This window comes from Scleropages formosus, chromosome 1 (assembly GCF_900964775.1).
Source record: "Scleropages formosus chromosome 1, fSclFor1.1, whole genome shotgun sequence".
Taxonomy (NCBI): Eukaryota; Metazoa; Chordata; class Actinopteri; order Osteoglossiformes; family Osteoglossidae; genus Scleropages; species Scleropages formosus.
The window spans coordinates 5,039,050-5,053,481 of NC_041806.1; the positions used below are offsets into that span (position 1 = coordinate 5,039,050).

Below are 14,432 nucleotides of genomic sequence, written 5' to 3' on the forward strand. Positions count from 1 at the left end.
AAGAAAAACCTGATGAAAACTGGGTGATTTTTTTTCAAGTTCACTGCAGTCATAACTAGGATTTATATGCATGGGAGCTTCTTCTTACTGGAGCTGAATCAATGAACCCACTAAGAAACCCATTTCATTAGGAAACCCTCATGTGAAGTTCTTTTTCCCCAGAGTACCCCTTCACACTGTTCAAAGTTTGATGCATCTTATCAGATTACTTCCATCTTTAGTGTAAACTTCGCATCAGTAGGGAACTTAATGCTAGACAGCAATGATTCATCCATGTATTTACAGATGCATACATGAGGTGGGATTACTGCAAACACAACAGCCATTATTTAGGTTAAGCACACCAATTTACTATTAAATAATTTACAAAAATATACATAAGTATTAAAAATTTAATTTTAAAAAACAAAAGAAAAAAAAAAAAAAAACCAGCTCCTAAAGGCCTGGGGTCCATTCTCCACCCAAGCCAGTAACTGATTCTCCAGGATCTTCGCCAGAGCCATGTCCAGATAAGGCATCTAATAACATATCTGACTGGATATGTTTTGAATTAATATTCAAATTTTATCGAGCGGGAAGCACTGACATCAATGAAGAACTTCTTGCTTGATGGAGCTGTGAATCCAAGGCCTGCCCCTTTATTCTGGAAGTTCATCCGTCGGTTCTGTGCACGCTCAAACTCTCCTAGGAGCTCCTGCTGCAAATGCTGCTGACTGTCCTTCCCAAGTGCCATGTTGCCCCGTCCACTGCTGGATGCCACTGGCGTACTGCCATTTTTGAAGCCACCCATCAGTCGCAGAAACTTCTGTTGCTGGCTGGGACTGTCAAAGTGTGCAGTTCCCCACTGGCCAAAGTTCTGGTGAAAACAAAATATATCAGCCAATTACTGACAGCTAGAAGAGGGCCTAAAACATGAAACACACACAGGTGTTATGGAGGTGGGTGTGTACTGACTGAGGAATTGCTGGGAGAGGATGCGCGGTCTATTTCCCTCTGTAGGGCTTCTCGACGTGCCTGGGGAACACCGTATGCATTGACATTTATTCACTTGGCAGACAGTTCTCTCCAATGACATACAACTCACATTGACACCAAGAGTAAATAAATGTCCATTTCACAACAGATGCAAGGGCTTTAGACACAGGGTTATCAAGCTTGTCTGATGCCTCCATGTTGCTGGTTCACATCACTCATAGTAGCTGCCTACAAAAGTGACACTGAAGTAGAAAATACATAAATAATCACAGCAGATGGTGCTGAACACATTAATATGGCTGTCAGGAGATCAGGACAGAAAGGGATCTGAAAGAGATGGGTTTGAGACACTTGAAGGGTGTGAAGGATTCAACGGCTCTGAGGGACTGAAGGAGCTCATTCATGCTTTGATTTTGGACCAGCTAGTGAGTGGGATCATCAAGCAACCAGAGGTGGAGAAACACAGCCCTCTTGCTGGGATGTTGGCAATGTGGGGTGTACTGACTTACGCTTACATTTACTATACATACATATGCACAAAATATGTGCAAGAAAACTGCAAATGAAAAGGGGCTTTTCACGGTATAGAATGACAATGAAAAAAAAGAGCAAGATGGAGAAGACAGATCGCTGTCCGGCTGTTTACCCGGTCGATATGGACTTCATCTTTATTCCCCATCTTTTCGGACAGAAACACCACATCTGTCTGGGCCAGGCTCTAGAAAGCAGTTGAAAGATTTCAACATGTTACAGGAGAGAGGGCATGACAGCTTAAAGGAGGTTCCAAATCACTCGAGGACCATGGACCGATGTAACCATGTGGCTGCTGGAACCTGACTTAAAACTTCATAGGTTTGCACTGAAGTAAAAATGAATCCATCTTCAAAAACTGTGTCCAGTACAGGGTTACAGTAGTTCAGAGCTTATCTTACAAGCATAGGACATAGGGCAGGGAGACAGAATGCCAGTCCCTTACAGAACAATCACACACACTCAATTACTCACACTAAGGGCAATTTAGAGTCACCAGTTCACCTGAAACACATATCTATGGACTGTGGAAGGAAACCAGAGCACCTAGTGTTAATCCAAATGAACGCAGGAAGAACATACAAACTGCACAGACTGAGCTGAATTCAAACTCATGTACAAACCCACAGCTCAGAAGCAGAATGGCACCAGTGCTACCAGCTGCTCCAGCGTGTTTCCCATTTCACTAGTCAAAATGAGGTAAATAACTTTTAATAATTCAGTAGTTGTCTAGTGTTCTTATTGTAAGTCGCCACACAAAGTTTCACAGATTATATCAGTTAAACTAACCTCTTCTGACTCAAAGCCCGTCTGCTCCACCTTGACTTTCTTCCCCTTTGCTGCCGCCTTCTCCTCTGCAGGGTACCCCTTGTGCTTTTTTCTCTTCTTAAGGTCTTGGTCCTGCTGGCCATTTTTCTCCTTGCTTTTCTTCTTCTTCTTCTTCTTTGTCAGCGGCACAGAATTGTTGGCTCCTTCTTCCTCGTTCTTCCTTGTGCCATTTTCTGGAACCACTTCATCCTCCTCAGACTGCTTCTTCCTCATCTTCTTCACCTTTCCAGTCTTCGAAAAGCTCACATCATTCCTCAGTGCAGCAATCACCTCCTGTCCTTCTACAAGCTCCTTCTTTTTGACCTTCTCCTTCTTCGTTTTGTTCCCATTCTCCAAGACTCTGCTCTTCTTCTCCCTTTTCTTCTCTATTGATACCACTTCTTTGTCACTGGGGAGCCCTTCATTTACGGTCAATTTCGCCATTTTCTTTTTCTTCTTCGGTCCCCCCTCTTCTTCCTTGATGGCCTCATTCAAACGAATGTTCTCCTCTTTAGCCTCTGCCTTCTCCCCCTTCCTCTTCCTCTTTTTCCTCCCATCCTCAGTTGTCTTTATTCCTTTATTCCTTTTGTACCCATCCTCATTCTCCTTTCCTCTCCCAGCATCAGAAACACCCAAAATCTCAATCTTCACCTTCTTCTTTTTCTTGGTGCTGCCCTCATCATATTCCCGCACCTTCTCTGTCCCAGTCAGGATCTTCATGCAAGTTCCTTCCCCTCCTGCAGTCCTCTCTCTATTTTCAGTTTTCTCTTTCTTTATATCCACACCAGGCTTTGTTTCTGAAACTGCAGCTTTCTTCTTTTTTTCCTTCCCCTCTCCTTCACTTTTCCTTGTCGCTTGCTGTGCTCCAGCCTCCACAGCCTTCCACTTCTTCTTCTTCTTCTTCTCCACCTTCTTAGTCATCAGGGTTGAGCTCACATCTAGCACCCCCATGTCAGCATTCTTCATTTTATTCTCCTCCACCTTAATCTCCTCACTGTCTTCAGCCTCCTTCTTTTTCTTCTTCTTCTTCATACCCTTGTTTCTTCTAGCTCCTTCTTTGGCCTTTGCCCCTTCTTCAGCACAAACAGTCTCAGTGGAGATGTTCATCAGAGCTTTCCCCTTATTTTTCCTACTCTTCTTGGTGCCATGTTCTCCCCCTTTCTCAGCCTTGGCACCTCCTTTCCTCAAAGCCATACTTTCATTCTTACTTTTCCCACTTCCTACTTCCTCACAAGTGTAGCCTGTCATATTAATCTTCGATTTCTTTTTTTTATTCTTTTTCACATTGTGTACAGAGTTTTCAGCTGTCATCTTGGAATGATCAGCACCAGTATGGCCACCAGACTCTGCGCCAGACAGCCTCTTTTTCTTTGGCTTTGTTTCATCATTCTCTTCCAATTTTCTCTTCTTTTTCATGGGTGTCTCAGGCTCTCCTTTCTTCTTGTTCACTCCATCTTTGACACCTGTAAAGCTGGAAGGCTCCCCTCCATTTGTAACTTTGGCTGTTACCTGATTTTTATGTTTCTTCTTTTTCTTCACTTCATTCTGTTCACTGTGGTGAATATTAACCTGCTGGTTTTTATCAGCAACCACCCTCTGCCTCCTCATCTTGTTTCTCTTCTTCCTTCTGATCTCTTCTGTTTCCTTCACTATGTTTTCACTGTGCAGTTGCGCCATCTATGGGACAAAAGTCACATTAATACGACAGTACTTGGGGGGGTCATGGGCAACAGTTTTTCCTAGTTATTTCTTGGATCCCAGGAGACTGCACAGTTTAGCTGCAGCACAGCACCAACAAACCTAAACCATCTTCCCATCTAATCCTGCAGACAACACAGCGTATAGGGTTGTGGTCTTGAAGTCTGTAGGTAGCTGGCTCAAATCCCACTTCGTGCTGTAATACCCTGAGCGAGGTACTTACTCTAAGATGATATAGTAAGGACATCATACTGTATAAATAGTCATTCATAACACTTAATATTGTAAATTACTTAGAAGAAGTCTTCCTATAAATAAAATGCGAGTCCAATCAAACCCATTACTAGGACTCGAAAATGTTACAGCCGCACTACAACAAAAATGCGTAGATCCTTGGGTCCTGTGGACTAGCCGAAAAGCACTAATACACAATACCGCGGTAACTATAAGAAAAGATGCCATGTGTGATAAAATTCAGATGCCATAACATTTCAGGGCAGCAGGCAGAATAACAGTGGTTAATAAAACAGCGTTAGCTGAACATTCACGCTGAAAGACAAAACTGAAATACAGAGCTCCTAAATTCAGGAACTTATGGAGCTTAAGAGAACTGGGACACTTGACAAATTACAAAACATAAGTATAAAGTCAACACATATTGAAAAGGTAACTTTGCCTATTTGGCAACACAAAACTATCATCATTATGGGCCTGTTAAAAACACCAGCTTATGAACAGAAACCCTTCTTTATGGAAATACAGTTGCAGAAGCATAAACACCTGAAATAGAGACAAAGGCAAGAAAGATACAATAAATATTGAATATAAGTATAGGACACTCTCTTGAGCTGTAAAAATAAGAGACAAGCAGTAGCAACTCCTATCCGCGAGACACATCCGGTTAGTGGAATTATTTCTGCACATTATGTAGGTTTACCGTTAGCAACGACTCAAAAATAACCCTGCAATGTAATCTCTGTAGAGAAAACCCCCCAAATTAATTCATTTCCCATCGTGAGGGCCACTGGTCCCGAGTGAAATTTGACTTTTTAAGTGACACGACGACGCGAAGAGTCGCCTGAAGACTTCGTAAAGCTATTGTTCATACCTTTATTTATTTATAAGTTTCTTTTTAAAACTAACAAATACAGGACTCTTTAATGCATTTTCTCCATTTTATATCTTTCTGTTACACACGTACTCACGCGTGGAGAAAGTCGAAGATTGTAATCGACCCGGAAGCAGTCGGCAAGCACTTCCTTAGCAACCAGAGACCGTGGAACATTGTGGTCCATAGCAACGTAGCCACCGCGATACACCGAATGAAGAGCGCGGCAGTGTTTTCCGCACTTCGCACTCCAATTTCTGAGGGTCTACACTTGTTTATTTAGAAAAAACACCACCACCAGCACAACAGCACATATTGCACTGAGTAGGAAAATAAATGAGTATTAGTGTATATAATAGTGTATTAATGATGTTTGCACGTTGTCCTCGTGTTCACATTACATTTACATTACATTTCATAACAGTAACTCTGTCATTCTGGAGTTCCATCATCTGATCGCTGTCTTGTGACCATTTTTCATTCCATGAACCCAACACTAACTTGCCTTGGTCACAAATGCCAGCTAAAGAATGAACAATAAGAACTGTAACAGTTTTTGCATTGATCGCATAAACTACCTCTGTGGCAGTGCCGCCCTCGCTGCCATGCGCTCGATGCTCCCTATTCTTCACATTATGGCCACCCAGCTTTGTAAAGGATTCCCAGCAGTTGCCTCCGTTTTCCAGTGCACCAGTATCGATGAGTTGCGACTTGCATCGCTAGCATGCTGTCAAAATACCTGCTGCATTCTATTTCCATTATTTTGATGTCAAGAAAAACACAACCCTGCAGCCTAGATTTATACATTGTTCTTCTCTGGACCATATTCATCTCTGTGCCATGTTTGGGGTCAAGTGTCCTGGTCCTGTCAGATACAGCAGTATAGTGAGGCAGTGCATCTTGTGGCTTTTGTCAAATTACTGCTTTGATTTCATATTAATTAATCGCCATTTGTGCGATTCAGGCTCAGAGTGGTCCAGAGCCTATCCCAGAAATAGGACGTGAAGCAAGGTACACCCTGGGCAGGATGCCAGTCCATCACAGGGCAATCACACGGTGACTCATTCACTGACACACGCAAGCATATTATGTGTAACTCAGCAACACCAGTCCACCGGAAACACACATCTTTGAACTGTCGGGGAGAAACCAGAGCATTTGGAAGAAACCTGCTGGAACATGGGAAGAACACGCTAACTCCATACAGACCAAGTATGGATCATAGGAAAACACACGATTATTTTATATAAAAACACACACTTAGACACACTCCTACTGCAGCTGCACGTCTCTCTCTAAGGTTACTTATGTCCATACCACGTTTTCAAAAATACACAGTCTTCTTCCCAGGGGTCCACTTTGTAAAGTAAGATTGAGGATGAGCAATTGCTTTATGCTCCCTATTATTCAGCAGATCTTTCCGATTCTTATTAAACCCACAGATGCAGACCTTGTAGTGTGGCATGGCTGGGTTTGTGCGTGCGTGTGTGCGTGCGTGCGTGCGTGAAACAGAGAGAGAGCGAGACCTTGTGTATAAGTGCCTACCTGTGGGGGTTGGACAGCGGGTTGGAGAAGTATATTCAGAACCTCTGCATTTTGCTTCCTTTCAAAAGCCCTCTTTGTGCCCTGTTGCCTTTTCTACGCATTTTATTATTTTACTGCAGATATTAATTTTTTCTGCTTCTGTGTGGGAGAGCTCAAGTGCCTCCCGCTTGATATAGACAGAATACAGCAGATTGTTCTGGGCCCGCTGTTTCAGGCATCACATTTACACACTCAGCCTACACCATTCCCCTACCACCCCATACTAAATTTGTTGGATTCTTTTTAACAAGACCTCTTGGACTCATTGTTAATTAATAGTAAATTTGCTGACATAATGAGGCCACACCCACTTGCATGTGTCGGAGATGTCACTGCGTGCTCTTGCAGCAGTAATGAGGCACCTTGTCTTGTCTTACCGCACTTTCTTCTTTGCTCCAGGAAGGTTGTGGGTGGAGGGAGCGTTGGAAGGGGAAGGGGGGCTCAGAGGGTAACGAGATCTGGAGCTCTTAGCGACACAAGTGCTGTCATCACCACGCGGAGACGAGGAAGCAGCGTTAGCGACGGCGAAATGTGTACAAGATGCTTTCTGTATCTTTATTACATATCCGATCTTACAGGTTCGGCTCATTCGGGACTGACTCTTACGCTGGAGTCACTGAACATTAAAACGAGACATCCGAAGGGTACAGCGCCAATATGCCTGATGGGACTCAAACATGCAACTTTTTGGTGGCAAATCCACTTTTTTAACCACATTCATTATTCAGTGTTGTTGAGCATGATGGCAGTGCACTCCAAAGGACTGATGCGCATTGCGCTGCGGCTCCCCTGCCGTACCACTGTTCTCCCGTACACCTTGCCATATCCTTACCCCACCTCTTTTCCTTTTTACCTCTGTATTCTTATGAATTTCCACCTCTGTCTGTGTCCCTCTCATACCCCTTCCTCCCGGTTTTCCTCCCACGCTCCCTTTGGGACCCTGTGTCACCCCCCTCTCCTTGCCATGGTTACATAAGAGCACTGATGCAGCAATGACTGCAGACAAGGGGGGGGAACTGTTAGTGTAGTGGTTAGAACTGCTGCCCTTGGACCTAGAGGACATAGGTTCTACTCTTACCTCCATCTGTAGTACCCTTGATCAAGGTGCTTACTCTATATTGCTCCAGTATAAATTACCCAACTGTATAAATTATTTTAAGTAGCTCAACATTGTAAACTGCTTTGGAGCAAAGCATCAGGTAAATGAATAACTCTATGGATGACCCCCCTGCTAAATAAATCCACCATTCCATCTCATAGGAACAAGGTCTTCCTGGAAATGCTGTCATTCCAGTTCCACCAACCCTTTTTTTCTGTAGAGTCGAGACAGCATGGCTGTTACAGACTCCTTTGTACCAGATACAGAACCCAGAGCTCAAAGGGAAGGACAGAGCCATTGTGTTTACATGTTGCATAATCAAATAAATTTTTTTACGATGTAAATAATATATTTTTTAATGTTCAATGAACAGAATGCAGAAAAGATTCACAAGGATCCCCCACTGTGCCTCACCTGGATGACCCTAACTTGGAGTAGCAGAGAACCATAGTGGCTGCTGGGTGTGTCCATGATGGTAGAGTAGGCATGTGATTTTGGGCAAGATTGCTATGGGGACCTGGGGAGTGTGAAGGGGTGGGTAGTGGTAGCTGGCTGGCTGATTTGCTCTTGTAAGAACTTCACAACCAAACTTTGTCTGGGTGATGTACCATAACCAGTCAAAGGTTTGAGTACACCTGGGCAATACCTGTATGGGACAAACTGGATAGAAGAATGGAAGCAAAGTGACCCACAGGTGTCCAACATCTCTGGGAACTGCTGCAGAACAACACTGAAGACATGGCAGCTTCTTTCTTCTGAATTTTATTCACCAAATTCTTCATGCAAAGTATTCTCAAACTTTTGGGCCCCACTTCAGATCCAGTGATTGTGGTGTTCTCTGGATTCTGTGGGACTTAAATTGAACAACTTGCCCTGGTACTTCCTAAGGCTCCCTCTCCATCCTTCCTAGCTTAGTTCCATAGGTTTCGGTCTGGTCTCCACAGGAACACAGACACTTCATCTAGCTGTTTGAAGGAACAACCCCTGAAGGAACTTCAGAGCCACAGGTGGAGCAGGTGGAGCAGGTGGAGGAGCCACTGGCAGTTTCCTCAGCCCGCTGGTAAGTGTTGGTGTGTGAGGATCGAATGGAACTAAGGTTCTTCCTGCAGTACCCAGCGTGTTGTGGGATTTTTTGGGATTTACATAATTGTGTGCAATGCTCACTGGCCCACCTACTCACACACACACACACACACACACACACAGACAAACTGCCACATGTATTCTTGCCCCTGGCTCCATGCTGTTTGGCGTTCCATCCCTCTCAGCGAGTGGGAAAAGTACTGGGCTTTCTTCCTGGGACGCCCACTCAAGTAGCTGTCTCCACCTCAGAATAATCACCGAGGCAACAGGGCAGTCTGAGTATACTTATGTAACAGACCCATTTTCATTCCCATGGCTGTAGGGTAGGGAGCAGGGGAGGGACCAATCTGGGAACCCCTCTCAGGCATTTTACATCAACCACCTGGGACATTCCACTTAATAATAACATGCCAGATGAAAGATCTCCCCATTTGATCATCTGAAAACATACACTTAGGATGAGGATCGACATGACTCGACATGTGCAAATGGAGCAGTTTCAGTGAGATGATCTGGTCATTTATTTAAAATGTATTGTTTATTATGTATGTGCTTAGGATACAGTCATATGAAGTGATATATACAATAATGTTTCAGATGGCTGGGGGTGTGGTGGTGCAGTGGGTTGGACTGGGTCCTGCTCTCCAGTGGGTCTGGGGTTCGAGTCCTGCTTGGGTGCCTTGCGGCGGACTGGCGTCCCGTACTGGGTGTGTCCCCTCCCCCTCCGGCCTTACGCCCTGTGTTACCGGGTAGGCTCCGGTTCCCCGCGACCCCGTATGGGACAAGCGGTTCAGAAAATGTGTGTTTTTCAGATGGTCGCCCATTTACAGACCTGAAAGTAGAAAAATGTCACTTAACTTAAGAACCTTGTAGACAGTACTGATTTTTGCCCATTTCCCTAAATTATTAATTCACTTCAGTTCAGTTCAATTAATTTTTATATGGAAATTTTCTTTTCTCAGACTTTGATGCAGCACTGAACAAAGGATCAAGAGACATAATACAAATGAAAAGCTGTAAATCAAATTACTACAAAACTATATCAGGTATTAAAGCTATAAGTACACAAACTGGCCACTGAGGAAAGGAAAACAAAAACTCCCTGCTAAAAGGCAGGAGAGAAAAAAGTTGCAATGGCTGCCCATCCCTCCTGGACATTTTACATTTACATTTATTCATTTTAGATAGTAAAAGACTTTTAAGCCATCTTAAACAGCTATTAATAATATTAATAGAATCACTTGATGTTAATAAATTGAAAACAGTTCCTAGTTCATACAAGCAGGTCTCATCCACCTTGCCATGCAGTCATCAGCTTCCGTCAACATGGAGTCCTGGTATCACGGCCAGTCTCCTCAGGTCTCATCTTGGGGAAACAATGCTTAACAAAAAAGAAAGAGTTAGTAACTGATGACATAATAAAATTAGAGAGTTTTATACAAAAAAACAGCATAAGGAGATACAGAAAACAGAAATCACTTTAGTTATGAGGGATGCCTGAGCAACAGATGAGTCTTTAGTGTGGATTTAAAGGCTGAGACAGACAGGGCCTTCCTGACCACATTTGGCAGGCTAATCCAAAATTTTGGGTCTCTGTAGCTAAAGGTGCACCCTCCTACTGAGATCCTATTAATCACAGGTAATTTAAGGTTACCTGCATCCGATCAACAAAGACAACATTCTGGAACATAAGAATCAATAATCTCAGTAAGATAAACTGAAACAATGCTATTTACTGCCTTACATGTCAAGTCAAGAGTAACATTTATAATCTATTCAAATCTTAACTAGAAGCCAATGCAGCGATTTAAGAAGTGGTGTTATATGGTTCTACTTCCGAGTTCTTATAACAATTCTGGCAGCAGCATTGTGTATTAGCTGTAACCTGAATACAGTCTGGTACGGACAGCCCAATAACAGAGCAATTATTATTTATTCATCTATGTAATTTTAGTGTGTAATTTCAGGGTACCTTGACGGCACTGTAGCAGGAGCGGGGATTTCAGATGAAAGACATAAGCTTTATCTGTTATGTTACCTACTCCTTCAAAATTCTCTCTGAGTTGAACTTGTAGGTTTTGGTTCCAAGTGCATTTTGGAAGCACATAAGAATAACTTCTTTGTCTGGATGTCAGATCACCACTACAACTGAACCTCTCCAAAGCTGAGATCTTTCACCTCCCAGCTGATCCATCCTCCTGTCAAGAACTCTGTCAAACTGGACAACTTGCCCATTTTGCCTGCTTCATTGGCTAAGAGCCTGGGACTAATGATCAAATCAAGTCTGTCTTCATCACACACACACATTGGCTGAAGCCGCTTGTTCCGAGCAGGGTCGCAGCAAGCCAGACAGCAGAGGGCGTAAGGGGACACACCCAGGATGGGACGTCAGTCCATCACCAGGCACCCCAAGGGTAACTCAAACCCCAGACCCGCCAGAGAGCAGGACCCAGCCAAGCCTGCTGCGCCACGACGCCCCCAGCCTGTCTTTATCTGTCTTAAATTAAAAAAGCTCTATCTGCAGCTACCCACGTAATATATACTGATTTATACCATGATATGTGGCAAATGGACTGTATCATCGAATCATGTGTCTGCATCCAAATCTCTCCTGTGGATGTAATGCATTGTTCTCTCAGATGTACGTCGCTTTGGAGTTAAGCATCTGCTAATTGAATAAATATAGAAGTAAACAGCATTTAAATAGTGTTTGAAAATAAATTTTGGTTTTAGTTGTTATTGTCCCAGTCATGCTGATTTGACTTCTTGAACTCTTGTTGTGTGGCCCATCCTGTTGATACTACCTTACTGAGCGGGGGACTTACAATGAGGGGGTGGTTCTGGGGTGGGGTCAGGACTGTAAGCAGACAGCAGCTGTGATTGAGTTTCTTGCTTAGACTGCTAGAAGAGCCTTCTGTTCCTGAGACTGACTTCATTACTGGGGCTTGGCTGGGGTCATGCATGAGACATTGCAAACCCAGGCTGTGAGAATCCACACACGTACAGCTGGTGTTCAGTCTGTGGCCCTAATGGACACACACACACACACACACACACACACACACACACACACACACACACTCTCAAGCAATATGTAACCTGGATAGTTCATATGCTCTCTAGACACTTTTGCCCACATGGCTTTGCTGATCATACCCTTTTTTCAACCCTGTGGGATACGCACTGAATGCACTTGACTGATGTACTTGTTCCCAAAAGGCAATGAAACATTTTTCTTGGAGATAGAGTCAGCTGCTACAGTAGCAGGTTCACTTGCTTTGCTTAAGGAGAGCAGAGACAAGCAGATCTCACTGCTGCCCTTTATTGCTCTCCCAGATGTCCCAAGATCAGGCTGAGAGGGTGGTTTCGGGCTCCAGAACTTGACATGTCAACACCAGCTGCTGTATCTCATCTGAAGAATGATATGATACCCACTGACCAGTCACACCCTGCCTTGCCCCACCCCCTTTAAGCATATGTGAGATGTAGAAAACAACTTCTTTGCATTCCTCAAGTTGACCTTCATCTGACCTGAAAGCCAGATGTATGAAGGGGAAAATCGTCAAGCACTGACATGGACACCCATGTGTTGCATATTGTCACAACTCTGAGTCATCCCAGGCAAGAGTATCAGGAAGGAACCATCATCATAACTGTCACTGACTTGCCTCTATTTCTTATGATGAGGGCTGGGGGGAAACTAAAGGAATAAAAACATATAATGTGAAGAGGCCACAGTGGAATAGTGCAGACACAACAGCACACAACCACTTGTCCCAAGTGGGGTTGCAGCAAACTGGAGCCTAACCCAGCAGCACAGAGGACAAGGCTGAAGAAGACACACCCTGAATGGGACACCAGGTTGCAGCAAGCAGGACTCGAACCGCAGACCCACCCCATAGCAAGCCCCGGTCAAACCCATTGCACCATTACACCATCACACCCCCCACAAATGAGTATGTGAAATGAAATGTGTTTCCTCAGTAGATGTAGAACCTGTGCAGTTGGACAGTAGCCTACAGAGAGAGTCAAACATAGTGATACTTACCAACAGAACCTGTGTCTTTATTTTGGCAGTATATCCTGACACTGTCTTTATGCTAAGGTGATGCTAAAGGATCTACATCCAAAGATTGTTTTGTCAGAAAAAAATTATCTTTCCTGCTCCTGGTTGGTATTTGTTTGTAATTGCAGCATCAGCAGGCTTACAGAGCATATTATGGTACTTTAAAAAAATACCTGTGTCATGATATTTAATACCAATTCTTGGTTGAATGGTATGCATAAACTCTGACAAGCAAATTATTTACAGTGTCTTTCTTACAGGTGCAGTACAAGTTCCCTTCTACTGATCTGAGCCTAAAACCCTGTGGTGATCAGACAGTGAGGTTCAAGGGAATGAAAGAGCATTCTTAAGAGAAGAAAGTTTCCTTGAGCCATAAGGTAGCAGCACCTCTCAATAAATGGAGGCATGTAGATAAAAAATGTAAAGAAAAATGATCCTGACATATGCCATTCCTATCCATGGCATCTGCTGATCAGCTGATGCAAAAACTGCTTACCCAAACTGTGTAAAAGACTGAAATGTTGTCAATTGTTTCTCTTGTCAGGAAACTGAATTAGCCTTTGTCTAGAATGAAAAAAAGACTGATGTGATATCCAACCTGGCTGGACAAATGGATCTTTCTTATAGAAACATCCATCCATCCATCCATCCATCCATCCATTTTCTTTCTCACTTGTCCTAGTAGGGTTGCGGTGGCAACAGGGAGAGCAGAGAGGCCCAGCTACCCCTGTCCCCCGGCAACTTCCTCCAGCTCAGCCTGGGGGATCCCCAGCCGTTCCCAGGCCAACTGTGAGATATAATCCCTCCAGCGGGTCCTGGGCCGACCTCAGGGCCTCGTCCCAGTTGGCTGTGCCTGGTATACCTCCACAGGGAAGCGCCCAGGGGGCATCCTTATCAAATGCCCAAACCACCTCAAACACCGTTTATAGAAACAAAACATGAAAAAAGCTCCAGTCAGAGTGCCTGATCTTGAACTTCTGTCACATTATAGAATCAGTAATTACAGAGAAAGTTCTAGTGACTGAACCCTCTGCACACAAACTGCTGGAAGCAAAAAATGAAAGAAAAGGTTCTGGTTCAGTGTTGTTTGAGTCTATGCTCTTTCCTCTGTTGTTGTGGGACATGTCAGCATCCTGGAGTCACCTGTTCATCTACAGTATAACCCATCATGTGCTGAAATCAACTCCATGCCAGCAGATAACAACTGGAGTGCAGATATCCATCCATCCATCCGTCATCAACCACATCCACTTATGGCAAGCCGGAGTCTTACCCAGCAACACAGGGCGCAAGGCCGAAGTGGGAAGGGGACACACCCAGGACAAAATACCAGTCTGTCACAAAGCACCCCAAGGAGGGTTCAAATCTCAGACCCACCACACGGTGGGCACTGGCTGTACCCGCCGTGTGGAGGGCAAACCTAAAGAATCAGTAATGAACTAATACATATCTGCACAGGTCCTCTGCCAGCACAGTAGAAT

The 14,432-nt window shown here is 44.0% G+C and overlaps 1 protein-coding gene across 1 annotated transcript; it reads right to left on the bottom strand.

Moving 5' to 3' along the window:
* Positions 1 to 448: 448 nt before the first annotated feature.
* knop1 (lysine-rich nucleolar protein 1) lies at positions 449 to 5,245 on the bottom strand. The gene is made up of 5 exons (XM_018745447.2): positions 5,120 to 5,245; positions 2,296 to 3,990; positions 1,622 to 1,693; positions 955 to 1,014; positions 449 to 856 (listed from the first exon to the last, which is right to left on the bottom strand). The coding sequence occupies exons 2-5, from the start codon at positions 3,988 to 3,990 to the stop codon at positions 551 to 553; spliced, it is 2,133 nt and encodes a 710-aa protein (XP_018600963.2). The 5' UTR covers positions 5,120 to 5,245; the 3' UTR covers positions 449 to 550.
* Positions 5,246 to 14,432: the final 9,187 nt, after the last annotated feature.